General features: G+C 44.2%; 1 protein-coding gene and 1 pseudogene across 2 annotated transcripts; both read left to right on the forward strand.

Annotated features, from left to right (window-relative positions):
• The first annotated feature begins 15,056 nt into the window (after positions 1-15,056).
• On the forward strand, positions 15,057-15,935 carry LOC143866840 (uncharacterized). The gene is made up of 2 exons (XM_077376014.1): positions 15,057-15,089; positions 15,417-15,935. The coding sequence occupies exons 1-2, from the start codon at positions 15,057-15,059 to the stop codon at positions 15,933-15,935; spliced, it is 552 nt and encodes a 183-aa protein (XP_077232129.1).
• A 6,825-nt stretch (positions 15,936-22,760) lies between these two features.
• Positions 22,761-26,109, forward strand: LOC143866848 (pentatricopeptide repeat-containing protein At2g40720 pseudogene; annotated as a pseudogene). Its single transcript, XR_013243019.1, has 2 exons — positions 22,761-25,590; positions 25,713-26,109. The product of XR_013243019.1 is annotated as a pentatricopeptide repeat-containing protein At2g40720 pseudogene (transcript).
• Positions 26,110-27,643: the final 1,534 nt, after the last annotated feature.

Consider the following 27,643-nt stretch of genomic DNA (forward strand, 5'->3'; position numbering starts at 1 on the left):
TTTGTGTGTGTGTGTGTGGGTGTGGGTGGGGAGGAGGGAGAGGGAGAGGATTTGTCCATATATATCTATTAGATTTGTTTCCTATTATAAATGATATTGATTGGGGTGTGAAAATACAATTGTAACGGAATAAAAGTATGGTTAGATGCGATTATGGGAGATGTAATAGACTGCTAATTGCAGAAATTTTTGAATATTCTACACGGGTGAGTAAATAAGAATAAATAGGGGTGGGTGGGTGAATTTATTAATAGATACATTCTTAGCTGTCATTCCATCACATAAAACTCATTGATAAAATGACTATAAACTTACCTCGTAACGACATGTAATTTTGAGTATCGAGATGCCATCATGGATTGACATTTCATTCTTTGTTGCGGGATCTTCATTTGGATTCAGCTATACATCTGTAGGGATAAAATTGAATAACAATTCTTTCCATGGGCTATGTGTCTCATCCTATGCAAAAGCTAGTTATGGAAAAAAACTGTAATTCCATCACATCAAACTCAATGATAAAATGTCTAGAAACTTACCCTCGTAACACGACATCTAATTTTGAGTACAACAATTTTGTACTCAAAATCAATTATCAAAGGAAAACAATATCAGCACAACCGTGTTTTAATAATATGCATAATCTCACCTTGTCCTATATGCTTAATCAGTTTTACATTTCCCAAATAGCTTTGTACCGCCTTTAACAGCCGGTTAAAGCATATGTGACAAGTTGTCTTCATGCCTGTATCATTTGGCTTCTCAAAATAGTGCCTAAATGAACAAAATACCCATAATTTTCGTGAAAACATTTATGTTTATGATTTGATTTATTTTAATAAGAGAAATGCAAAGAAGAAATGTGTGTGACGTAGATTTCCCTCTCTATTCTATCTTCTTTTCAAAGATGCATTTTTTTTACCAGAAGTGCCCATATTATTTAATAAACTAACAAACATGCTCCAACTTTAGTGTACTTTTTAATATTACTTGGGCTATTTGGGTTAATCTTGACAGAAGATGTATCTTCATATATTTTCCCTTCAAATATTGAGATTTTTTTCATGTGATAGGAATGATGAGGAGAATGGGCGTTCAGAGCAAGATAGTGGGTGTCAGCGGAAACTCACGAAGTTCTAAGAAATAATTGTTGACGGAGGCCGGAGTTGACGAGTTATAGTGAAGCCTATGACTCGCACTAAGCTCATTTCTCTTGTTCACGGACGCCGGCATAGACGAATTCTGGCTCTAAGCCCATCTCTCTCATCCAAGAAATCGGCAACCAAATGTGTGGGTCCCCACGGTGTGCCACCTTTAGTGATGGTCTCTAGCAAATCCCATATGTGTGTGTGTGAACCCGTGCGATAATGGAAAAAGTGAATGAAACTATGAGAGACTTGTGGCAAATGTTCCCGCATTATAGATTTCTTCATTAAATTTTAAAAAGGGACTGAAATAGATTTGGAACTTATGAGTGCTACATTTTTCAATAGAATGGAACAATAAGGTAGGAAGGTCATCTCAATCAACTTAAAAAGGACCTGATATCGGAGCTGAATCTAAAGCATTTGCATCTTTCCTTTCTAGAACAATACTTGCTAACTGCATACTTTTATATTATCTATTTTTTTGAGCTGATAATGACACTATTAATTCTTTTCACATGCAAATTCAAAAATCAAGTATGAAGATATCGGATCATATGCTGAGATATGGACCCGCAAGGGTGTTTCACAATTCTCGGATAAACTGTGTAAATAATAAAGAACAATAGAAGATAACGTGCAGATTTTTTTCGAAATACCTGCCGAAAAATCATATTCAATGTTAAAAATAAGAAGAGCAAGTTCCACCACCTCTTAGATTCACTAAATACCATAAAAGGAATCCTAATCCCCATACCAGTCAAGAATAGATTCCTGAAATACTTTAAGGGCCCGTTTGGATACCTCATATTTTGTATTTGGATTTAGAATTGAGTTTTGAATACAAAACGAATAGATCTGCCACCTCATGTTGAGGGAGACAGAGAGGGAATGGGGTCCTACTGGGGGAGAGGTTGATGAGCAAAGAGGGTGAAGGAAACTGCCAGAGGATTTCCACAGCATATTTGGAAATTTGATAGTTTTTCACTGTCAGTTTCTGATTTGGAAATGAATGGATTTGATCCGGAACCAAATCACAACACAAAAAGAGCTGCAAATGTGAGAAATCAAAATCAAAATCTTCTCGGCATCCAAACGGGCCCTAAAAGGGATCCTAATCCACAAATACACATCAAGAACTCACCCCATCAAATGTACAGCACAATGGGACACTTCTTTGCTTAATAGTCGGGAACATTGCTAAGCATGACAAGCATATAAAAGTAGTGATCGAAGAAATTCTGTAAGGTATAACCAGTAGCACATATCTTATGCTCTTCACAACCTGTTTTTGTGATTCGAACTATACAATTTCATGTCAAATTATATAGGAAAGAAAAAATAAGATGATTTGTGTTTTGGGGGTGTAAGGCCTTAGGCCTTACACAATAAGGCCCTTGTACGGTGGAGGTACCAACCTTCATATTTGATTCAACAGAAGCTTCTCAAAAAGTGAGATGCTGTTCTATCTAATATAAGGGTGGTACCTCTACCGTATTGTTGTCAGGCCTTACACCATATAAAAACTGTGTTTTCGATATATTTTGTAAATCGAATGTATGGTGGTGGGAGACTGTGTATAGCGGCAGGCGACTAAACCAGTGGAAGGCCCTCATTTTCTCCTATAAATTTTGTAACCATGATTTGTGCTTTAACTGTAATAGGTCTAAGAACATATACATTAGCCATATGGTTTGTATCCAAAGCAATTCCTATTTATGAGGGTATTACCAGTAGCACACACTTATATTGTTCACAAATTGCTTTCATGCTTCAAATTCTACAATTTCAAGTCCAATACTGATTATTACACTCAAAATTAATGCAGCTTTGAGTCTCTACTAGAAAAATAAGTCCACAAAAGGGCTCTGCAATAAAATAACTATTAATGGAAGAAAATTAACATGTGTTCCCGTCTAAATAAATCCCTAGGATTTACTACTATGCTTGTATAGTATAGGATTTACTAATATGTTTGTATAGTATACCTTACCCAATGGGGCTGTTCTCAACGTGAATCCTTAGATAGCAAGCCTAAATGCGGAAAAAATAAATCCTAGCTTCTCTTCCAAGCCCCAATGGGAACTCTTTGAATCCTTTCTTACTACCTCTGGCACCAAGACCGCATGCCCTTCAGTATTCCAGTGACAATTTCTTTTTATGGAACTCTATACAATAGCTATAGGTGCTTTGTTTGCTATTTGAACTTGCAGTCACACGTAAATCTTTTGGTACCTGAACCTGAAATCATAGCCACAAGAGAAGGAAGTGGCTTAGCGTCCTTTGATCAGGTGTAAAAAGGGTTTGATTGATGTCACAGATAAATTTATAGGTGAGACTGAAGTTTTAACAACCCAAAGCGATGAACGAATGAATTGATTGGAATTTGGAATGCTAATTTTAAATACTACATATTGCATAAGAAAAATAATACACGACTCATTTTGGCAACAATAGCAAGCAATTATCATATGGATGTGATGATAATAGATTAGTGATGAAAATAACAGATCATTGATTAGTGATGAAAGTATATACTTAAAGCCAAACTTACATGGAAGGAAATAGGGCATCCAATTAAAAGTAGTTCTTCAGTGATAATAGATTCTAATCTCAATGGGAAAGAGAGAGAATGACATGGGTGAGAGTGTTAAAATTAGTGGGTGGGAATCATTTGTACCTGATGGGGTGAAAAGCTCCAGCCTCTTACAGGCCGCCACCCGTCCCAGAGTAGGTAAGCTCCAGCCTCTTATAGGCCGCCACCTATCCTGGAGTAGGTGAACTCCAGCCTCTTACAGGCCGCCACCTGTCCTGGAGTAGGTGAGCTCCAGCCTCTTACAAGCCGCCACCTGTCCTGGAGTAGGTGAGCTCCAGCCTCTTACAGGTCACCACCTGTCCTGGAGTAGGTGAACTCCAGCCTCTCACAGGCCGCCATCTGTCTAGGACACCTCCTCACCAGGTTTTCCCCTATAAAAAGGGGTTCAAAGCTTAAATCAACAGGTAATACGAAAAACCCTCTCTCCACCCAAAACTCTTAAGACTAGCTCTGCACTCCTGCTCATACTGACTTGAGTGTCGAAGGGCCTGTCCGGAGTAAAACCCGGGTTGGTCTTCTGACCTCGCTTGCCTTGTGCAGAACTCAGCCCTCACAGCAGGACTCAGCCACTTCGCTCCCCCCTTCACTCCGGTCCCGCAGGACTCAGCTCCTATGGTCTTCCAGCTCAGCTCTTACGTCACTGTCGTACCTGTTACCGATTTTCGGTCTAACAGATTGGCGCCATCCGTGGGACCGCAGAACTAAAAGCTGTTCTCAGACATCTCACAAAAATGGCAGGGCGCAAGAGTGCGCGGATACCCTCTGCACGGACTGACCAAGCCGTGCTACCTCGCAGGACCCGGAGTGAGCGAATTGCCTCGCTGGTGGTAGCAGCTTCTGCTACAGCCGAGCAGAGCCCTGCTAGCTCAGAACACCTGAATCCCCTGCCCACTCCGGAGCAGGTTCAAGCTCTTTTTCAACAAATGACAGCTCTCGTTGGGCAGTACTAGCAACTGCTTCAGACACCTCTCCAACCTCTTCCAGAAGCTCCACAATCCATCCAGGAAAGCCCAGACATCCACAGGGGAGAGTCATCGCGCCATGTAGAGGATCGAACTCACCACTCCACCAGACAAGTCCATCACCCCACAGTGAGGCATGCTCAAGCAGAGCCTCACCGCCGTCAAAGGTCACGGTCCAGCTCTGCACAAAGGCGCCGAGCTCATAAAGATCGTGCACCGCCAGTGAAGTCCCGGTCTCGTCGTAGGAGTCCGGAGAGCCAGTCCGGCTCCGCGGCGAGCCGATATGTGGGAAGAATCAGGTCCGTGGAACATATAACGGATCCGCTCCTACAGAGAATGGAGGAAATGGACCACCGAATAAAGAGCTGGCGAAGGATCAAGGCCGGTCCGCCTCCAGGGCGTTCTCAAGCAGAACGCCGTTCACTGATGATGTCCTGGGTGCCCCAGCACCCAGAGGGTTTAAAATGCCCACCGTCCCGTAGTACGACGGGACTACCGACCCCGTAGACCATTTGGAGACATTCAGAACAATGATGCTCCTCCACGGCTCCTCCGACGGTTTCATTTGCAGAGCGTTCCCAACGACGCTAACTGGCGCGGCAAGAGACTGGTACTCCAGGATCAAACCGAACTCCATCAGCAATTTTGATGACTTTGGAGAGGATCTGGTCCGCCACTTCATGAGTAGCCGCAGGCCGAGGAAAACGACAACATCCCTGATGGCCTTGCGACAGGACGACAATGAGCCCCTGAAAGTATTCGTCCGCCGCTTCAACAGGGAGGCACTCCAAGTGCCAAACCTAGATCCCTCAGCAGCTATGAATGCGCTCCTCGCGGGTGCCTGGTCTAATGATTTCCGTCGGATTGTAGCTCGACAAAACCCGCACTCACTGGCAGACCTCATGGCCGGGGCAGAGGAGTACATAACAGTGGAAGAAACACTGGCAGCTCTTAACTCAAATCGGAGGATAACCTCTGAAGAGAAAAACCCCACCAAGCAGCGCAGGGAGGATAAACCTCCCAGAAGAGAGAAGTCTCCACTTCCGTAAAGAAGAGAAGAGAACTTCACACCTCTCAACACCTCCAGAAAACATATATTGGCTGGGATCAGCGAAGAGGAATTCGTGAAGTGGCCTGCTAGAATGATCTCCAAAGGAAACATGAGAGATCCATCAAAATACTGTCGGTTCCATAAGGACCACGGTCACGACACGGATGAGTGTTGGCAGCTCAAAGAGGAAATTGAACAGCTGATCGACCGGGGTTATTTGAAAAAGTATATCCGAACTGACGGCCGCAAGCAAGAGTGGAGAGAAAAGAGCCCCCAAGGCCGCATCCCTCGAAGATCACAGCTGCCCCCTGCTCGGAATAAAACCCCTCCGCCGGCCAGCACACAGCCAGAGGCACCACGAACTCGGCTAAGGGGGGTCATTGGTACAATCATGGGTGGACCTGCTGTTGGGGGCACGTCCTCCGCTGCTCGCAAGGCGTATGCACGACGGATCAACGCCGTGCACACAACCAACAAGAAGACAAGAACAGAGAATGAGATCTCTTTCTCCGATGCAAACCTGGACGATCTGATACTGCCTCATGACGATGCACTGGTTTTAACCATGCTCGTCGCTAACTGGGAAGTAAAGAAAATCCTCGTGGACAATGGGAGCTCGGCGGACATCTTGTACTATCATGCCTTCGAGAAAATGATGATAGGCGACGACCGCCTGAAGCCAGCGAACTCAGACCTTTTTGGCTTCTCCGGAGAGGTCGTGAAAGTAGTGGAGCAGATCGAGCTCCCAGTCCTTGTCGGAGACCCACCCTGTCAGGCGTTCGCCATGATCAATTTTCTAGTAGTAAGGGCCACTTCAGTCTATAATGCTATCCTAGGACGTCCTGGACAGAACCAAATTCGTGCAGTGACTTCGGCCTACCACCAAAAGATGAAGTTCATAACGCCCAATGGCGTGGGGGAAGTTCGAGGGGATCAACCTCAGTCCAGGGAGTGCTATGCGATGGCACTTAAAGGCAAAAACGCGGTGGAATCACTACCCATCGAACTACTCGATGTAAGGGACGAGCTCAGGGGGACTCAACCCACTGAAGACCTCATCTCCATTCCGCTGTGCCCAGGAGATAAGGAAAAGGTCGCCCTGATCGGTTCCTCTCTCAGCGGCAGCATTCAGCACCAGCTCACCGAGTTTCTCCAAGACAATGCAGATGTCTTTGCATGGGTTCCGGCTGATATGCCCGGCATTGACCCAGAGATCAGCACGCACATACTTGGTGTTGATTCAACCTGTAGACCGGTTAAGCAGAAGAGAAGGCATTTTGCTTTTGAAAGGCGACAGGCAATAAAAGAAGAAGTGGAGAGGCTTCTGAAAGCTGACTTCATCCGAGAGATTCGATACCCGGACTGGTTGGCAAACGTAGTCCTAGTCAAGAAGACTAACGGAAAATGGAGGACCTGCGTCGACTTCACCGATCTAAACAAAGCCTGCCCCAAGGACAGCTATCCGCTCCCAAAGATCGATCAACTTATCGACGCCACTGCGGGTCATGAATTGTTGAGCTTCATGGACGCCTTCTCCGGATACAACCAGATCAGAATGTACGAATCAGATATACCAAAGACCTCCTTCGTCACAGATCAAGGGACTTATTGTTACCGTGTTATGCCCTTCGGCCTCAAAAACGCCGGAGCTACTTACCAAAGGCTGGTGAACAGACTCTTTCAGCACCAGATCGGCCGCAACATGGAAGTCTATGTGGACGACATGCTGGTCAAAAGTCGCAGTGCGCAGGATCATGTATCTGATCTCAGAGAAACATTTCAGGTGCTGAAAAAGCACAGCATGAAGCTTAACTCCACCAAGTGCACTTTCGGAGTCAGCTCAGGAAAATTTTTGGGGTTCATGGTAAGCCAACGAGGGATAGAAGCGAATCCAGAGAAGATCAAAGCTGTGATGGAGCTCACTGCCCCAAAAACTATCAGAGAAGTCCAGCGGCTCACGGGAATGATAGCCGCACTGGGGCGTTTTATCTCCAAGTCCGCGGAGAGGTGCCTGCCTTTCTTCAGCGCAGTCAGAGGACTCAAGACTACGCCCTGGACGGAGGAATGCCAGACCGCATTCGAGGAGTTGAAGAAGTACTTATCCTCCCCACCACTACTCACAAAGCCAGAGCCGGGTGAGGAGCTATTTTTATATCTCTCCATTAGCTCCACAGCTCTAGCAGCTGTCCTTGTCCGCGAAGAGCACCGACAGCAAAAACCTATTTATTATGTCAGCAAGGTTCTTCACGACGCAGAAACAAGGTACCAGTGGGTCGAGAAATTGGCTTACGCCCTGGTAATGGCGGCCAGGAAGTTAAGGCCGTACTTTCAAGCCCACACCATAAAAGTCCTGACTGATCAGCCACTCCGGCAAGTACTACATCGACCAGATATCTCCGGGCGACTGGTGAAGTGGGCCGTGGAGCTAAGCGAGTTCGATATCCAGTACGCACCTAGGCCAGCCATCAAGGCTCAAGTACTGGCCGACTTCGTGGCCGAGTGCACCATCCCCCAGCAGTTCGTCGATTCTGAAGCTGTGCAGCTCCCAGTGGTGGAAAAATCAGCTCCTAAAGAATGTATAGCGGAGGGAGCTGAAACAGAAATCGTTCATCTGTCAGCCGAGCAGGACTCCATAGCCAGCTCACTAATCTGGGAAGTACATGTCGACGGGTCTTCGAATAAGAGTGGCTGTGGAGCCGGCCTCGTCCTCACTGGGCCTGACGACTTCACTACAGATTACGCCCTGAGGTTTGGATTCCGCACATTCAACAACGAGGCAGAATATGAAGCTCTCCTCGCCGGAATGAGCCTCGCAATCCAAACTGGCGCCCGGGACTTAAAAGCATACTGCGATTCTCAGCTAGTCGCAAACCAGATTTAGGGAGTATACGAAGCTCGAGACGAGCGTATGATCAAGTACCTCGCCAAGGTCCGCCTACTCGCCAGCAAGTTCAAAAGTTTTGAGGTCATCAGAATCCCCAGAACAGAAAATGCCAAGGCAGATGTGCTGTCGAAACTAGCCGCCTCCAGGTACACCGCTCTTGGAAGCATATGTATGGAGTTTCTACAGAGATTGAGTATAGAGAGTGAAGCCGCGAAAATAATGCAGGTCGGGAATGAGCCATGCTGGATGGACGAGATCATCAATTATCTGCGCGATGGTAAACTCCCTGAGGATAAAAAGGAAGCCTGCAAGGTGATACAGAGAGCTGCCCGATTCTCCCTCAGCAGTGACATCTTGTATAAGAGATCTCATACTCTCCCATACTTAAAGTGCCTCAGGCCGGGCGACGCCGCGTATGCACTACAAGAGACGCATGAAGGGATCTTGTGGACCCCGATCCGAGAGAGGATGCGGGGGACGCGAGCCCCACACTAAATCTCAGGATCATCCACGTGAATGGAGAGCTCTACCAAGGAACTCTCGAAAGAAGTGCCCCTCACAGCATGAGTGGCGATACAAAGGTGAGATACCTCTCGATTCGGGGACTAGCCCAGATTCGAAGTGTACCTTAAACAAAGAAGAGTCGCCATCCAAGGAAAAAGGCAAATGGGCCCTGGATCCCATACTATGCTCTGTTGCAACGGATAACCAGAGATATAAAATAAGGTTCGTGCCTGGTTACGAATTCGGAAGGTCTAAAGAGCACCTCATCCGCCCAAGTGCAAACACCTGGTCTCTTATGCCATTTACTTAATAATTTTGAAGAGTTTTGGGCGAAAATCATATGAAATGGGAACACAAATCTCCGAGAAGACGTCTATCTAATCATGCATGTCTCGGAGGAATAATAAACACACATAAAAGAAATAAAAGTGTCACCTGAGAATAACTAGGTTATGAATGTCAAACCTAAATTGGTGTCTAAGTTCTGGTGTGCAAACACATGCATGACACACCAAAAAAGTATAAGGTCTGCGCAATAAAGTAAGAAAACACTGCAAAACATAGAAAATGACTCGATACTATACAACTCTAAGACTCTAATCTATACCTAGGCCCGAGTCTTTAGATGATCTGATGTTCATCCAAAGAAGCCTACGTATCCCCGCCTCCACGAGAATCAAGGCAACGTAGTTCTTCGCACCTATTCTAAGCTATGATGCCTAAGACATCTAGACCTCTATCCTAGACTCGATCTAAAAGACCGGACTAGTTCTTAAAGTTTCTTGTGTGATTATTTAAATTCCAATGGTTTGTAGATTTTAGGACACCCTATATGCCCTAACTAAATGTAGGTTAGCCCTAAGCTAATGCAGGTGGTTTCTATGATCTATGTGTAGCTAGGCTGTATATCCTAAGAAAAACAGTAGGATCTATCGCATCTTAGACCTAGTCATCAATTGGCGATGTGGATAGCCAACTGACCGGACGGAGGCGTAAAAATCCTAGCTAGGACTCATTCCTAACTCTAACACAAACAAATAAAACACACAACAAACAAACAACGAACAAGGGAGCAACTCCCGACTCAAAAACTCTCTAACTAGGACAACCTCCTAACTCTAGAGGAAGATCCTTTCGAAAAAAAACAATATTTTGAAAGATTTTTGTAATTTTGAAAGATTTAAAATACTTATTTTTAAAGCTTTGGCTGGACTTGGGATGTGGATCCCAAGCTGCACTACGTACCCTGTTGAAAGGGATCAAGCCAACGTAGTTCGGAACAGATTTCCTAACTGCTCCTAATGACTCAAGATTTTTGAGATTTTTGGTTTTTCAGATGTTTTTGTTGTTTTTAAATGTTTTTGACTCAAAGGGGACAAATCCTATCATCATAAGGAGAGGACAGGCTCCCGATATCCCGCAAAGGTTGGACAGCATCCTATGCTTTGCAGGGGAAAAAGACAGAAACACGACTCTGCAAGGGTTGGACACCATCCTATACCTTGCAAGAGAGGATAGAAGAACATGATCTGATGAAAGGTTGGATAAAATCCTAACCCCTATGATGATAGAATTTGATTCCTGAACAAGAGGACTGACTCTCTAGACTAAGGACGGATTCCTATGCTAGTGAACTATCAAACTAAGATAAAGCTTAACAAGTAATAAGGAAAAAGAAACCTTGTGCATATTTGGCAAAGGTAAAACAACCAGCCGGGCCGGACAGCTACCTAGCCCTAGGGTGCAACAAATGTGCAACCCAATACCCATAAGGGTAAGGGTATGATGCCAAGCCAAGTAGGATGTTCTCCCAAAACCAAATGACGCACAAAGAGGAGGTTTAGTAAGAGAATGAGACTGGGTAAGTCTCTTAGACACATAGGTAGGATAGAGAAAAATGTTAACAAGGAAAAAGAGACCTTGTGCATATTTGGCAAAGGTAAAAACACCCAGCCGGGCCGGACAGCTACCTAGCCCTAGGGTGCAACAAATGTGCAACCCAATACCCATAAGGGTCGGGGTATGATGCCAAGCCGAGCAAAGTGTTCTCCCAAAACCAAAAGACGCACAAAGAGGAGGTTTCGCAAGAGAATGAGATTGGGTGAGACTCCTAAACACAAAGATGAGCTCCAAGAGAGGTGCTGACGAGACATGGAATGTCTCCTAAGGATAGACTCACTAATGAGACAAAGCTTGTCTCTAAAGGATACAACTTTCTCTGTCTGAGACATAGCCTGTCTCCCTGAGAGGGCTCTAGAGAACTCTTTCATTGCCCTTGCAATGAATGGGTTTCTAATGTCTAGGGGATACACACCATAAAGACTGGACAAGTCTTAAAATGAACGAGGGGAGTGCTACTTGGACTAAGCGAGTCCCCTAAGGATGGGCTTAGGCTAGCGCCTTCATCGTCCTTGCAACGAGAGGGAATTCTAATATCTAAAGAATTTTAACAGAAATCTATAAGACTGTGCTAGTCTATCAAAAAGAGAAGAAAATGCTACCAGATAATCGCAAATTTTATTTTAAAAATAAATCAAGTGCTAAGCAAAGAAGAATATACAATTTAATAGCAATCATAAAATGATAAATAACATTAATTAGTCCAGACCAGCCGCTGGATAGCCTAATAAAGTAAAAACAATATCAAACACTTCAAAACCAACCACAAACCCCAATACGGGGACTCCAATGAAATCAGATGATGCCAAAGTAATCATCTGATATCAAATACACATGATAATATTTCTAATCCCGCCTTGAGATCAGACAGTACTCATGTCGATAATATCGAATAGAGTAGTCATCTAATCTCCTTCTTCCTATTAACAATTTATTTAAATAAAAAGGAATGAGTATAATGAACTTTGATATAATCTCACATGAACAATCCATTTATCTTCAGAATCTAACTCAAAATTAAATAAGAGGAAAGAAGAGGGGAGAGGGTATTATCATAATCCAATAAATCTCTCTAAGGGTGGGCTTGGGCTATCGCCTTCATCGCCCTGGTATGAGAGGGGATTCTAAACACTGAGTACATCTAAAATAAGAGGGGAGATAAGGATGGGTGTCAATGCTAAAAGCATTTATACTCGAGTAAAAGGTACACTATCTCCTCTTGGAATGAACTATTAAAGACAAATTATGGGCTACTTTTATTCAGTTTCATCATCAATGTCTTTTGGGAAAAAAAAATGAGCTAAAGAAAATGTTCAGGATATCCAATGATAATCAGAGACTGCCCACAAAAGTAGTAGCTCGGTTATGGCAGGTAGGAACACGATTCTGAACTTGTTTCCAAGAGCCAAGAATTCACCCCCTTAACTTTCACATATTACACAGCTACCATTGATGCCTTATAATCAAGCTTTCAATGTGCAAAAACAATATTGACAAGTGTCCTTTTCACCTCAACAACTCAATACAAGTGTCAACATGCAATAAAACTCAAACCCAAAAAAAAACAGTGCTCGAACTGTACAGGTAGTTGTTTTACAGGAAATACTTCAACTCAATTTGAAAGAGCTCACCCTTCAAGCGAAATATGAGACCTCTCACCATTAGAATACCATTCTTCACTGGATTAGGAATACTCAGAAAATATTAAGACTCACAGTCGGAGGAATTATTCAATGAAAGGTCAACTTGTGTTCTATTTGAGTAATAATTTTTCTACAAGAATTATCCAGGAACAGAAACTCTGTAAGCATGTCTTGAAGGCTATTTGCTAATTCGAGCCAGGTCCTTGAAGACACTCAGGATCTTCTAACAGAGACTTTGTCAATATATGATTCAACTCAAAGGTTCAACTAGACAACAATGAGAATACGATTTCAATGGTGTATTTGTTAGCAAAAAGGCTGAGCTTAGATTTGGAACAGACTTTAACAGATCTTAACACATCCAGTTTACTAGTATTATCAGGATCTGCAAGAAGACAAAATTCTTGCAAATTCTAGTTCTGATATCATTTGATGTAAATTGGATCTCAGAATTGTGCTTAGATCTAACTTTAATTTTCAGATTGATTGTGAAGGATTGAATAGAAAGAAATTCCTACAACAAGATATGTTGTGAAGGATGAAAGAGGACACCCTTACTCGACCAAAGACTCTTTCTTCCACCTCGTTTAGATCCCTTTTCCAAAAAATTTCTCAAAATCTCAAGGGAATTTTCCCCTTTCTCAGTCCACAATTCTGAATTTTCACTGACCACCAATAAGTGGCCTGCGTGAAATTGTCATAGCCGATGATGTGCTCTGAACCAAATATTAGCTTAAAAATTCAATACAATTTAGAGCCTAATTATCAATTTGGGCATTTCAATGAGCTCTCACAATCTTAAACAAACAGGGCACAAACAGAAGCACTATTTGACTCAAGTTTTTTATGGTTTTAACAGGGATAAAATGAGGTAAAAATGACATTCAAACATCCTGTTAAATGAAACTACCGAGCATGCATAATTATCTTCATCTAAACCCTAAACAGGAATGACAAAATTAAAGAAAACGCAGGGATAAAATTACCTGAAACGTAGATTATAAGTGATCACTTTCTTCTACTTCTTTGTATTTTTAAAATTAAACAGGAACTCTTGATGAATTATCTTCTATATTCCTCTTTATGTCCTCCTTAAGCTTGAGCTAGCTGAAGATGTGAAGCACCGGCCGGCGTTTATGGAGATCTGTCGGATTCCGGTGAGATCCACCGGAAAAAATGAGGAAGAGGAAGATCTGTGAAGAAATCACCAGATCTAATGGCAGATGGGTGAAGAAACCACCAGATCTAATGGTAAATGGAATGGAAATCCATCGAGGAAGTGTAGACGGAGAAGAAGAAGCTCGTCGGAGCTCAGATCCACTGTCAAATGGAGATCTGCCGGAGAAGGAGGCCAGAAAGATGAGGTATGAGGCTCTGCGGATTCTCGTAGGAAAAAATGATCGGATCTGCTCGGGGTTAGATTCGCAAGGTAGGAGTGTCGGAGGCGAAATAGATCATCAGATCTATAAGAAACTCGTCGGAATATGAGAAATTCCGGTTGGAAAATGAGTTAGGGTTTGCAGGTTGGATCTTGAAGTGAAATTTAGAGGTAAAGGAGATCGGATCCGAGCCGTGGTAGCAGAGGTGGCTGGATGTAGAGAAAATGGAGGAACGGCCGAAGTTTGAACTTGCCGGAAAATGGAGATCGAAGAAGGTGGGTTTCTCTCTCTTCTCTCTCTGTAAATTTTCTCTCGAACGGATTTTTTTCTTTTTTTTTAAATGAGGGAAAAACGTGATATTTATAGAAATTTGGGCAGTTGATATCGGCACTCCCATTTGATAAGCGCACACATGCGCGACCCCAGCTGGCTAATGCACCCTCCCCACGCTTGATAACTGCACTAACTCCACTTGTCTTTTTCGAATTTTTTCGTCGGATCTTTCTGGAATTTTGCAGGGATTTTTCTGGGGTCTTAAGGTTTCCAAAAATGTATTCATGGGTAATTAGGGTCTTTGAATAACTTGAATTTTCCCTAAAATACAAGGTTTTTTTAGGGCAAAATGAAAACCTAGTGGGCCACCCCCCATTACACTACACACACCAATTCAGCCCGTTTGCTGGGCAAACGCGCTCAGATCATGATGAAATTTTGTAGGGGGTTAAAAGAGACCCGAATCCAGCCTAGGGTGAAGTTTGGGACCCTAATGCTGAGATTCGGATGGATTTGGCACGAGCCGGGAAGGTTTAGGGCTTAGTCAAAATGGGGTGTCTACAGATCTGTTGAGAGCATCTGGGGGGCAAAGCCCTGGCAATAAAAGTGCTGCTCAGAGGTCTGTATTGGCCCACTATAAGGCAGGACGCGCTGGGTCTGGTTAAAAGGTGTGAGAGGTGTCAGAAATTCTCTCCCACCATCCACCAGCCCGCCGTAGCAATGGCTCCAATTATCAATCCACTCCCCTTTGCAGTATGGGGGATGGACATCCTAGGCCCTTTCCCACCGGCCTCTGGAAAGCGCACGTTCGTGGTAGTGGCGATCGACTATTTCACTAAGTGGGTGGAGGCAGAACCTCTAGCATAGATTACAGAGCAAAATGTGCAGAACTTCTTCTGGAAATCAGTAGTTTGCCGATTTGGGATTCCCCGTGCCTTGATAACGGACAACGGCAAACAGTTCGACTGTCGGAACTTTCGGAAGTTCTGCTCTGACCTAAAGATTGAACAGAGGTTCACTTCAGTAGCTCACCCCCAGACCAATGGGCAAACGGAAGTGACTAATAGAATCCTGCTTCAGGGGATAAAGAAAAGACTGGATGAAAAAGCTGGTCGATGGGCAGAGGAGCTCTATCACGTTCTATGGGCGTACCGTACTACTCCTCGTACGCCAACTCGTGAATCGCCATTCAACCTCTCCTTCGGAACAGAGGCTGTGATACCGGTTGACATAGGCACTCCGTCTCCCATAGTCACCAGCTTCAACGAGCAGCTTAATAGTGACGGGCTCCGCGCCAATCTCGACTTACTAGAAGAGATCCGGGAAGAATCTCGAATCCGAGTCGCCGCTTACAAACAGAAAGTATCCAACTATCATGACTCCAAGATACGCCCCAGAGAATTCCGAACAGGAGATTTAGTCCTGAGGAGGGCAGCAGTATCCCAACCAACTAAAATCGGGAAACTTTCCCCGACTTGGGAGGGGCCATATCGAGTGAAAGAAGTCATCCGCCCAGAAAGCTACAAGCTAGAGACATTGGAGGAGCGTTTGTTACTCCACGCATGGAACGCCAAAAACCTTAGGAAATATTATCAGTAGACACGTCGCCCAGCTTGACAGGTGATTTTGTAAAATTACGTTTACATTAATATGAATAAATGATCCTTTTTGCAGATCTAGACTTTCTCTTATCACTTATATCTGGAAACCCAGTTCACAAAACTTGGCTACTCTCTGGAAACCCAGTTCGTAAACTTGGGTACTCTCTGGAAATCCAGTTCGTAAACTTTGGTACTCTCTGGAAACCCAGTTCACAAAACTTGGGTACTCTCTGGAAACCCAGTTCACAAAACTTGGGTACTCTCTGGAAACCCAGTTCATAAAACTTGGGCACTTTCTGAAAACCCAGTTCACAAAACTTGGGTACTCTCTGGAAACCCAGTTCGCAAAACTTGGGTACTCTCTGGAAACCCAGTTCGTAAACTTGGGTACTCTCTGGAAACCCAGCTTAGGAAACATGGGTGCACTCACCGCCTAAATCCCAGGTTATTAAAACTAGGGGGCAAGCCGGATAAGTTACTCAGCTAAAGCTTATCAGAGGCAGGAGAAACAAATATGGACAAATATAATTTCATTCATCAAAATGTAGGGCCTCGAGGACCATTACAGAGTTGGCCTTAAAGGCCGTCAAAAAAAGAAAGAAAAACAACAGAACAAACAAGAGATCCTAGGGTCTCAAAGACCACTACAAAAAGGAGAAAGAAATACTAAGAGGCATCTGGGATGGTGGCAGTGTCAACAGCGGTATCAGCAGCAGTATCGGCAGGGGCCTCTGGCTCCTCGTCAACAATCGTCGGCCTGGAAGGAAGAGTCAGATTAGCCATCACTAAGTTCGGGTTGCACGCCTGGAGTTCCTGGAGGCAGTCGTAATACCCAAGACTATAAGCCTCACTCGACAGGCTGAAGAGTTCGGCCTCTTTCGCCTCGACGGCCCCCTTTACTGCCACTTCCTGCCTCTCTTTGGCCCTCCTCCTCTGGGCGTCCATGGCCTCGGCAGCCTTGTCCAACTTCTGCCTTTCGAAGGCCAAATCCTTCGCCAGTAACTTCTTCTCAGCCTCCACCCGTCCGATACTCGTTTGGAGCTCCTTGACCTCAGTGGCCAGCTTTCCGTTCACCTCTTCGGATTTGGTGATGGCTTCGGAGAACTTCTGGCTCTTCTCCTTGAGATCGTTGTAGTATATTCCAATCTACAGAGAAACAAGCATCAGTATAGGAAGAAAGCAAAAGACGGATAGAAAGTAAACAAATTCATTACCTGATAGAGTGAAGAGAACACCGCCTCCTCGCCAGTAGCCGGCGGCTCGTGGATGACCTTTTGCTTGTCCTTTCCAAGGAGACATTTGCTCACGATCTCAGCCGCTACTCGACTCTCGCCCAGCCCGGTATCGTCCTTCTGAACGGCCCAATTGGGCCGAAAAATGTTATCACTCGACCTCACAGGAGGACGGGCTCCAGCCCCAGTTCCAGTGGATGTGCCACCAGATTTAGAGGAACCACCTCCCTGAGCAAAGGGGCTCACTAGCTTCACTGTGGTTTTTGCCTTCTGAGCCGGGTGTGCCGCAGTGTCTCGTGACGGGACCGGGCTCGCCAGCTCAGACGCCTTTCTCTTTTGGCGCTCTTGAATTGCCTGTTGAGCCCCTTCCTGCACCCTTGGCTGGGTTCCTTGCCTTATCTTCTCGACTGTTGATTGTTTCTTCATTTCTGCAAGTAAGCAAACAGTCAGAAACAAATAAACAAAAAGCAGCAGATTTTGAGACAAGTCTAGCTACATACGTGCCGGAGTCGTGGTACTTATACCAAGTCCGACCAAGATATTTTCTCCTGAAAAGTCCGAACAGTGGATGATGCCTGTTCGTTCAACCTCCTTCCGCATCAAGGCGAATGTCCTCGCATCTTCACCCTCAAGAAGCGGTTTGCGACTCAGTCCGGTGGTATCCGGAGTATCCCACACTAAAGGGACCGGCCAGGCCTCACTGGCTCCCTTATCCTCGACGTAGAAGAACCTATTCTTCCACGTATGTATCGACGAGGGGATGCCAGTAATTATTTTCAAATCAGGGCGCTGGCTAATATAAATTCAGCCCCCCTCCTTGTGTCTCTTCAGATGTGCACAAGCGCGGAATAGCGGCAAGGTCATGCTCCTCTCTAGCCGGCCGTGGACAAGGTACAAAAACCCAGTCAGTAACCTCCATGAGTTCGGAGCAACCTGGGCTGGGGCCAGTCCGTAGTATCGGAGCACCGCTGTAAAGAATGGGTGCAAAGGGAATCAAAGTCCTGCTCTCAACGACTCCTCATAGATATAGAGGTCCTGACTCTCGTTACAGGCCCTATCTCCCTCTATAGCCGCCCTCAGCTCAAATCTTGGGGGCACACAATATTTATCTCTAATGTCCCCCAGCATAGACTCGGTGAGGTGATTTTCCTCAATTAAAGCCCGCATGTTATACTTAGGGATGGCCTCCATCCGTGCTCTAGCGATGACCTCCACGGCTCGGCCAGGGAGAAACGTTGTCGACGCTTCAGCAACATCACTACCCCCACCCCCCTACTCAGTGGAGACTATCAGTCGGGAGTGGGGTAGCGTTCAGGTCTAACTTCGTCATTGTCCCCGCCGTCATCGCTGTCTATAATATCTACTCTAGCGGCCGGACTAGCCATTACAGGCTCCTGAAGCGGCCTCAGTTCTGAGCTACTACTGGTGGAAGACTCAGAACCGGACTCGAAACTTGAACTACTATCAGACATGTAGTAAAAAGGAAGGGTGAGAAAAATACCAGGGAAAGTAGAGAGCTCCTAAAGATCCAAGCGCAAACTCCAAACACGAACTGCGAAGCCGAACTCGCAGAGCAAGAGAAGAGGAGCAGATAAAAGGTGAAAAGTGAAAAATGAGAGGTAAAAACCTCCTTTTATAACTTTTCAAACGCGGTGGGGCATTAAATGCGAAGCACGCATCTCGAGGGTACTCAAATGACGCCACGTGTCCCTTATTAATGACGGACACATTCTCCCAGAACAAAAATGTGATTGAGCACGCGCGTACGAATACGCGTACCTCAACCTTCAAAACACTCCGGACTGGATCTCCGCACTCCGGACTGGATTTTCGCACTCCGGACTGGATATAACGCGTTTCTACAAAACGACAAAAACCAGTCTGGCCCAAGCCGGACTGGACGCAAGACGACAAAAACCAGTCCGGCCCAAGCCGGACTGGATATAACGCGTTTCTACAAAACGACAAAAACGAGTCCGGCCCAAGCCGGACTGGATATAACGCGTTTCTACAAAACGACAAAAACGAGTCCGGCTCAAGCCGGACTGGATATAACGCGTTTCTACAAAACGACAAAAACCAGTCCGGCCCAAGCCGGACTGGACGCAAGACGACAAAAACCAGTCCGGCCAAAGCCAGACTGGATATAACGCGTTTCTACAAAACAACAAAAACCAGTCCGGCCCAAGCCGGACTGGACGCAAGACGACAAAAACCAATCCGGCCCAAGACGGACTGGATATAACGCGTTTCTACAAAACGACAAAAACCAGTCCGGCCCAAGCCGGACTGGACGCAAGAAGACAAAAACCCCGGACTGGATACAACGCATTCTGCAAAACGACAAAAACCAGTCCGGTTGAAGCCGGACTCAATTCCAGCCGGACTCCGGACTGGACCTCCGGACTCAACTCCAGCCGGACTCCGGACTAGACCTCCGGCCTCAATTCCAACCGGACTCCGGACTGGACCTCCGGCCTCAATTCCAGCCGGACTCCGGACTGGACCTCCGGACTCAATTCCAGCCGGACTCCGGACTGGACCTCCGGACTCAATTCCAGCCGGACTCCGGACTCAACTCCAGCCGGACTCCGGACTGGACCTCCGGACTCAATTCCAGTCGGACTCCGGACTGGACCTCCGGACTCAGCTCCAGCCGGACTCCGGACTGGACCTCCGGACTCAACTCCCGCCGGACTCCGGACTGGATTTCCGGACTTAATTCTGGCACCTGCCCGTCCAGATAATCGATCAACCACACTTTCCCAAGTCACTCAATGACTTGGAAAACTGGGGGGCAACTGATGGGGTGAAAAGCTCCAGCCTCTTACAGGCCGCCACCTGTCCCAGAGTAGGTAAGCTCCAGCCTCTTATAGGCCGCCACCTGTCCTGGAGTAGGTGAACTCCAGCCTCTTACAGGCCGCCACCTGTCCTGGAGTAGGTGAGCTCCAGCCTCTTACAGGTCACCACCTGTCCTGGAGTAGGTGAACTCCAGCCTCTCACAGGCCGCCATCTGTCCAGGACACTTGTCCTGGACACCTCACCAGGTTTTCCCCTATAAAAAGGGGTTCAAAGCTTAAATCAACAGGTAATACGAAAAACCCTCTCTCCACCCAAAACTCTTAAGACTAGCTCTGCACTCCTGCTCATACTGACTTGAGTGTCGAAGGGCCTGTCCGGAGTAAAACCCGGGTTGGTCTTCTGACCTCGCTTGCCTTGTGCAGAACTCAGCCCTCACAGCAGGACTCAGCCACTTCCCTCCCCCCTTCACTCCGGTCCCGTAGGAGTCAGCTCCTCTGGTCTTCCAGCTCAGCTCTTACGTCACTGTCGTACCTGTTACCGATTTTCGGTCTAACAGTACCTATACTAATCATCTGTATCTTGTGGGCGCGTGATAGCTCATGTCTAAGGTGCACCAATACACCCTCATAATCACTACCTTTCATTGGGTTTAGGTAATGTTAGATTCCGTAGGTAAAAGTTATATTAGGTAACTGAACTAAATTAGGATGAATTCTTTCAATCATTATCTTTAATTTTTTATATTTACCGTACCATTTGAGTGTTCTATATAAACACTCATTAGAGCTTAATTGAAAATTAATCAAAGATTAGTGGCAATCTTCATAATTATTGGGTAACAAAGGTGTGGCCCGGGGAAGAAAAGGGGATGAATATAATATTTCCCTTTTTTAAGGATCAATATTGTGGGCGAGCAAAACCATAGAACAATAGCCATTAGATTCCAAACCAAGATCATAAACCCACAATATTCTTATTTATAATCTGTGAATCAAGGATAAATTGATGGCTTTAGACATTTCCGCTTTACATCAGTTTTACTCATAGGCCTAACTAAATATATGTAACCAATGGAAAGCCTATAATACAAAAGTTCTTACATTCTCACACTTGGGCAATCATTAAAATGGCATGTTTGCCTACCGTGATCCCCCCCCCCCCCTCACACACACACAAATATTAGCTCAAATGGTGAGGGAGCGTGGGAGGGTAATAGATGCAAGAGAATGAGCGTGGAGAGGGTAAGAAAAGTAGAAAAACAGGGAAACAAAAAACTCCACCCAAAATATGAGCGATCGAGTTTTTCCATGTTTTTTAGCCACTTCACCCGCTACTTATCCGTGCCCTGTCAAGTCTCTCTTCCCTCCACTCGCCCTACCCCTCTCTCACCACTTGGAGAAATTAATATATCATGATAAAAAATTTAGGGATTTGCTAGAGTCCATCGTAGAAGGCATTTCACAGTGTCTGTTGCATGAGGAAGCAGCCACCTCAGATGAATTAAATGAGTAAGATAAAATCTGAGCATATGTGGTTGCTACCTCAAGCAACAGATGCTCCGCGAATTGCCTTCTGCGATGGACGCTAGCAACTCTAAAAAATTGTGGTTGCCAAGTACGGCCTAATTATATGACCAGAAACCTTGGAAACTTTTTTAGATTGGATTATCTATTGTGGTTGCCGAAAATTAATATGAATACCAACTTAGTATCATGATTAAGTTTAACGTCAAAAAGAGTTACAGTTGCACACTATTCACCTCAAATCACCTTATAAGGGGAGCGCATGTTGAATGCAGGGTGGTGAAAATATCATTGCCCTTAACAAATTCCTAATAACGAATTATAGAGATCAATACACATCTTAATCAGTGTCTGATCATTCTATGGTTACAAAGTTTAGCAATCTCATTCACATGAACCACTGTTAAATATGAACTGCGTAGTATAAATTTAGGGGAGTGATAAATCGACTCCCCAAGATGATAAATCGACTCCCCATGTGTCTTTCTCTCTCCTCTAGGTTAGAGAGAGAAAGAGGAGAGAGATAGACACATGGGGAGTCGATTTATCACTGCCCTAAAATTAATGTACTCTGATTTTTACATTAAATGGCTCACATAGTCCTCACATCTATGGGGAATCAATCCAGGGCGTGTTAAAATTTTGGTTTTACTACAATCCAGCTTGGAAAATTTGGGAAATGAGGATCTCAATCAAATTTAGTAGATCAAAAATTTCTTTGTACAAGATCATTAAGAAAGAGTGGATATCAAGACGTTACTCTCAACTTATAAGGTTGTAGGACCCGATACCTACAATCTAAGTGGCCAGGATTGTAAAATCGTGGATTTGACAAGCTAAAACCTGGATTTTATAAGTTAAGACCTGGATATTGTAGTACATTTTCAAGATTTTATAAGCTAAAACCCGAAAATCTAAACTACAGAATTTGTCTTAGAAAATCTAGTTTTAAGCTTCTAAAATCCAGGATTTTACAATGCTGGATCGTGTATTCAAGAATTTATAAGTTCTAAATTGAAGATCTTCATCCTCATACAATCTCCAAAAATCATCCGAAGGGCATGTTTTCATATATAAAAAAGGGCAATTATAAATTCGCACCCTTTTTTTGGATAATTCGCGCCCCTTAACGTGAAAAAACGTTCTGGCGTTCAAGTCTGGCGCATGAATTCACTTTACATGGGTGCGAATTATCCTACAGGGGGTGCGCTTCAGTGGACGCAAATCACCAATAACAACTATTCTCTTTCTATTCATCAAGAAGTTCTATGACTGTTATTCCGTGTAACATTAATGCTTTCCTCCCTAAAACCCGACAAATTTTCCATCCCTTCCCTTCTCAAAAACTGTGCTTCCCTGTTTGATCTGAATCTCGGAAAGAAGATCCATGGCTCGATCATTCAAATGGGTCTTCAATCCGATTCTCACATAGCAAGTGCTTTGATAAACATGTACTTTAAAACAGGTTCAATTGGTGATGCCACCCAGGTGTTTGTGAAAATGTCTGAGAATGAGTGTTCATTAAAAGATGTCACTCTTTGGAATTCCATGATTGATGGCTATTTTCGCTATGATTATAAAGCTGAGGGCCTTTTGTCGTTTCGTCGGATGCAAATTTTAGGCGTCAGACCAGACGAGTACTCTCTTAGTATAATTCTTGGGATTTGTAGGGATTATTTAGTTGTAGAGCATGGGAAGCAAGTTCATGGTTTTGTTGTTAGGAATGCTTTGGATCATGACCCTTACTTGGGTACTGCATTGATAGGTATGTATTCGAAATGTAGGAGGCCTTTTGATGCCCGCAAAGTGTTTGACAAATTGGTTGAGAGAAACAGCTTTGCTTGGAATGCTATGATTGGGGGGTATTGTCAAAATGAGCTGTGGGAGGAAAGCTTGGAACTGTTCAAATGCATGAAGAATGACTGTTGTGAAGTTGGGTCTTCAACATTTTCGAGTGTTTTAACAGCTTGTTCGTATGGAGAGGCTCTAATTTTTGGGAAGGTGGTTCATTGCAATGTAATAAAGATGGGCTTTGTGGATGATCCTTATGTTTGTACTTCTCTATTGGCAATGTATGGAAAGTGTATGGTAGTTGAAGATGCATACAAACTGTTTGATAGTGTGTCTAGTGGAGGAATTGAGTTATGGAATGCTATGATTTCAGCTTATGTTGGAAATGATTACGTTGAAGAAGCCTTTGAGATTTATAATCGTATGAGATTAAGTGGATTAAGACCTGATTCTTTCACAATTTCAAATATTTTATCTGAATGTAGTATTACTGGTTTATTTGATTTTGGGAGGAGAGTTCACGGGGAATTGGTGAAATGTCCGGCAGCCTCGACTAACATGGCTGTGCAGAGTGCCCTGCTTACAATGTATGCTAAATATGGAAGAATTGAGGAAGCTAATTCAGTTTTTAATACAATTAAGGAAAGAGATTTGGTTGCCTGGGGCTCCATGATCATGGGACTTTGCCAAAAGAGGAAAATTGAGGAGGCTTTGGATTCGTTCAAAGCAATGGAGCTCGAAGGACTGAAACCAGATTCCGAAATTGCGGCAAGTGTGATCAATGCCTTTGCAAGTTTAGAAAATGTGCAATTGGGTTGTCAAATCCATGGACTTGTTATCAAGAATGGCACAGGATCAGATGTGTTTGTAGGTTGCGCTTTGATAGATATGTACGCAAAATGCGGCTTGCCTGAGTTGGCAAGAGGCGTGTTTTCCGGTATGTCGCATAAGAATTTGGTAGCATGGAATTCATTAATCTCCAGCTACTGTCGGAGTGGTCAATCCGACATGACCATTACTCTTTTCGCTCAAATTCTTGAACATGGTTTGATTCCTGACTCTGTTTCCATAACAAGTGTTCTAGTTGCAATCTCCTCGTTAGCGGCATTGCTAAAGGGAAAGATGATACATGGTTTCCTGATGAGACATAAGGTTCAATCTGATTTTCATGTAGAGAATGCACTAATCCATATGTATATCAAATGTGGCTGCTTAAAATATGCACGCTGCATTTTTCAAAGGATGTCGCAGAGAAATGTTGTGGCTTGGAATTCGATAATTGCTGGGTACGGATCTCATGGAGATTGCCTAGAAGCAATCAAACTGTTCGAAGAAATGCAAAGATCGGGGTTAATGCCCGATGAAGTCACATTCCTTGCCTTGATCTCATCTTGCACTCATTTAGGGTTTCTGGTAGAGGGTGTTGGTTTTTTCCATTCTATGAGCAGAGACTATGGCATTGTACCACAAATGGAGCACTATGCAAATATGGTAGACCTCTGGGGGCGTGCCGGGTGCCTTAATGAAGCTTACGACTTCATCCAAAGCATGCCAATCGAACCTGACGAGAGTGTTTGGTTGTGCTTGCTATGTGCTTGTAGAGCTCAAAACCGGATAGAGCTCGGAGAAATAGCTGCTGGCCGGCTACTAAAGCTAGAGCCAGAGAGAAGTAGCAATTATGTTCACTTGTTAAATCTTTATGGGGAAGGTGAACTGTGGGACAAGGTAGCAAAATTGAGGGCTTTGATGAAAGAAAGGGGATTAAAAAAGAGCCCCGGATGCAGTTGGATTGAGGTGAAAGATAGGGTTGATGTGTTCTTCTCAGGGGATTCATCATCGCCACGAACAGTAGAAATCCATGCTACATTGAACTGTCTAAAAAATAACATTGAAAAGGAAGAAAGGTATCCTCCGAATAATTCAAATCGAAGCAATTTGATGTCCGACTCGGGCCTATATGACCGATCCATAGAAATACTCCAACACTCCACCTTAAGGTCGGCTAGTGAGACGGTGGGGGATAAGCTTCATCGTCGAGAGGGAAACAGCCCGGATCACCCAACACCAAATCCCTCTAGAGCCCGTTATCGTTATCTGATATGGGATTATAGAGGAGCAATAGTGAATAGGTATGAATAGAGTAAGAAAAATCGGAGTGGTGGAGAAAGAGCTCTCTTGAAGCTGTTCCCATGTGAGGCCCCAAGAGAGTTTTTAATTGAGAGAAGTTCTATGAGGGGGAGGGTGGGAGCTTGGGAGCTTTACCTGGGACATTAGGCTTAGGCGGAACCTTAAAAACTGTGAGAAGGTTAGTTTGTCTTCCTTGCTTGGTCTTATTTCCTCATTTTATTGTTCTTCTACCATACCTGACTGTAGAGTGAAGACATCGTGTGTTCAAGGTGCTTTTTCTTATCGAACTTTTTTCTACAGGTTAAACTCGAAGGTTAGGAAGGATCCTGCAGTGCAAGAGTTTAGAAATCCATTGCCCCGTCAAGTGTTGTGGTTTTTGCTTGGACGTTGATGAAGAATAAGATTAACACATGTGAACATCTCAAAAGGAGAAAATTTCAGATCGTGAGCCCGTGCATGCTTTGCAAGGAGAATGAGGATACTTTAGATCACTTACTAATCCTGTGGCCCTTCTCGTATAGACTTTGCAGAATACTATTAAAGGCTTTGGACTATCATGGGTGTTTCAAGGATCTATTAAGAAAGTTGTCATATTCGGCCTTTGGGCAAAATGTGGCAGACTTAGTGGAAATTACTACCGTTTGCTCTAATTTGGGATATACGGAAGGAGAGAAATAATAAATTTTTTAAAGAGAAATGTGGCAGACTTAGTGAATCCTAGTTTCGGACCCTAATAATTGAAGGTGATTAAGCTATTGTCTTGAACTGGGCCACTAAAAAAACTAGAGGCCCATGGAAGTTAGCAGATATTATTGCTGAAATTAGGGACCTTCCTCCAAAATTTGGTCCTCAATTTCAGCCTGCAAATGAAAGAGAGGACTAGTTTGCAAAAGAAGGGGTGGATGATGAGTAAGATGTAAGTGTAAAGGGTGGGGGGGACAATAAATACAACGGATCTCTGTATTTGGGTTTCCAACATAGAACATCCCTGGGTCAGTATCATCATTATAGATAGTGGGTCAAGGTAATTGTGGGACTCTGGGCTTAGCTTTTACATCATCTGCTGATTGCTTTAATAAAAAGTTTCAAGACTAATTAAAGATTAAATCAAAACATCCAAATTGGAATTTTTTCAGTTCTGCATAACTAAACCCTAGGAAAATTTGACACAATTCCACTATAGGACTACAGGACTAGTTTCCCAAGCCATGTACCTTGATCCAGCAAGCGTAGTTTCTTCACTTCATAGTTCATCCTTCTGCTGACATGCCACTATTTCCTGCTCCATACTAGACTTTTCTTTATTCCCATCACCAAACTTCGGTCAATCAGATCAAGCCAGAATCCATGCAGCTACTAAACTAACTTCAGAAAGGATAACTACGGAGCTCCTATTTACTTCCCAACCTAAACTCACATTTCTGATTCAAGTCCGAAATGTCTTTCTTGGTTATTATTTGTTCAACTGGGTAACAGCTCATTCCATGTTTTCAGGTTTTGGTGGGCCCAACTAACCCACTATCCTGGTGTGGGGTTCTGGATGTGAATTTCTGGATATGGATACAGTTGCTTCTGCTCTTGGACGCTGGAAAGGAATTAGGGGCTAGAACCTTCTTTTCTTGAATATCATACAAACTTTGTTTGAATTGCTTGCTATTCCACCGATAATTAACCTTAGGTCCCATGTTACGAGTGGGGGGCGGCTTCTGCTATCTGCTTTCACCATGTTAGAAGGTCGGCTAATTCAGAAGCTGATAGGTTAGCTGTGGAAGGTATAGCTAGAGAGCACCCAGGGCTATTTGATTTCCTTCTTGAGGGCAATCTGCTATCAAGTCCCTTTGTAATTTCTCTCTTCGTGTATCGACCACCTCGGTCACAAGATGTCTCAATAAAAATTCTCTCATTCAGAAAAAAAAAAACAAACAACCACCCATGGTTTCATACTTTTATTAAATGAGAGATCCATCTGGCATAAGATAATGGACTATAAAAATGATAAGTTTAGCTTTCCTTGGGAAAACCCTAAACTGGGCTTGATGAATCAAGGGCTTAAGCTCATTTGATCAAGGGCCACCCCTAGTGGACAGAGGTGGCCCTCGATACTATGTCCTCTCATGAAGAACATTAGATATCAAGTTCTGGGTTAACACACAAAGGAAACAACTGATATGGGAGGTTTCGGGGGATGCTTCAAAAGGGTTCTATGCTACAATAGAAAAATTCAAGAGAAA

The sequence above is a fragment of the Tasmannia lanceolata genome, unplaced genomic scaffold (genome assembly GCF_043159265.1).
Source record: "Tasmannia lanceolata isolate RefF3 unplaced genomic scaffold, GAP_Taslan_0.1 ptg000162l, whole genome shotgun sequence".
Lineage (NCBI taxonomy): Eukaryota > Viridiplantae > Streptophyta > Magnoliopsida > Canellales > Winteraceae > Tasmannia > Tasmannia lanceolata.

Coding starts and splice junctions, on each gene's coding strand:
- LOC143866840 (XM_077376014.1), top strand. CDS start 15,057: ATGGCTCCAATTATCAATCCACTCCCCTTTGCA. Junction 15,090..15,416: donor TCAATCCACTCCCCTTTGCA/GTATGGGGGATG, acceptor ATCCTGCTTCAG/GGGATAAAGAAAAGACTGGA.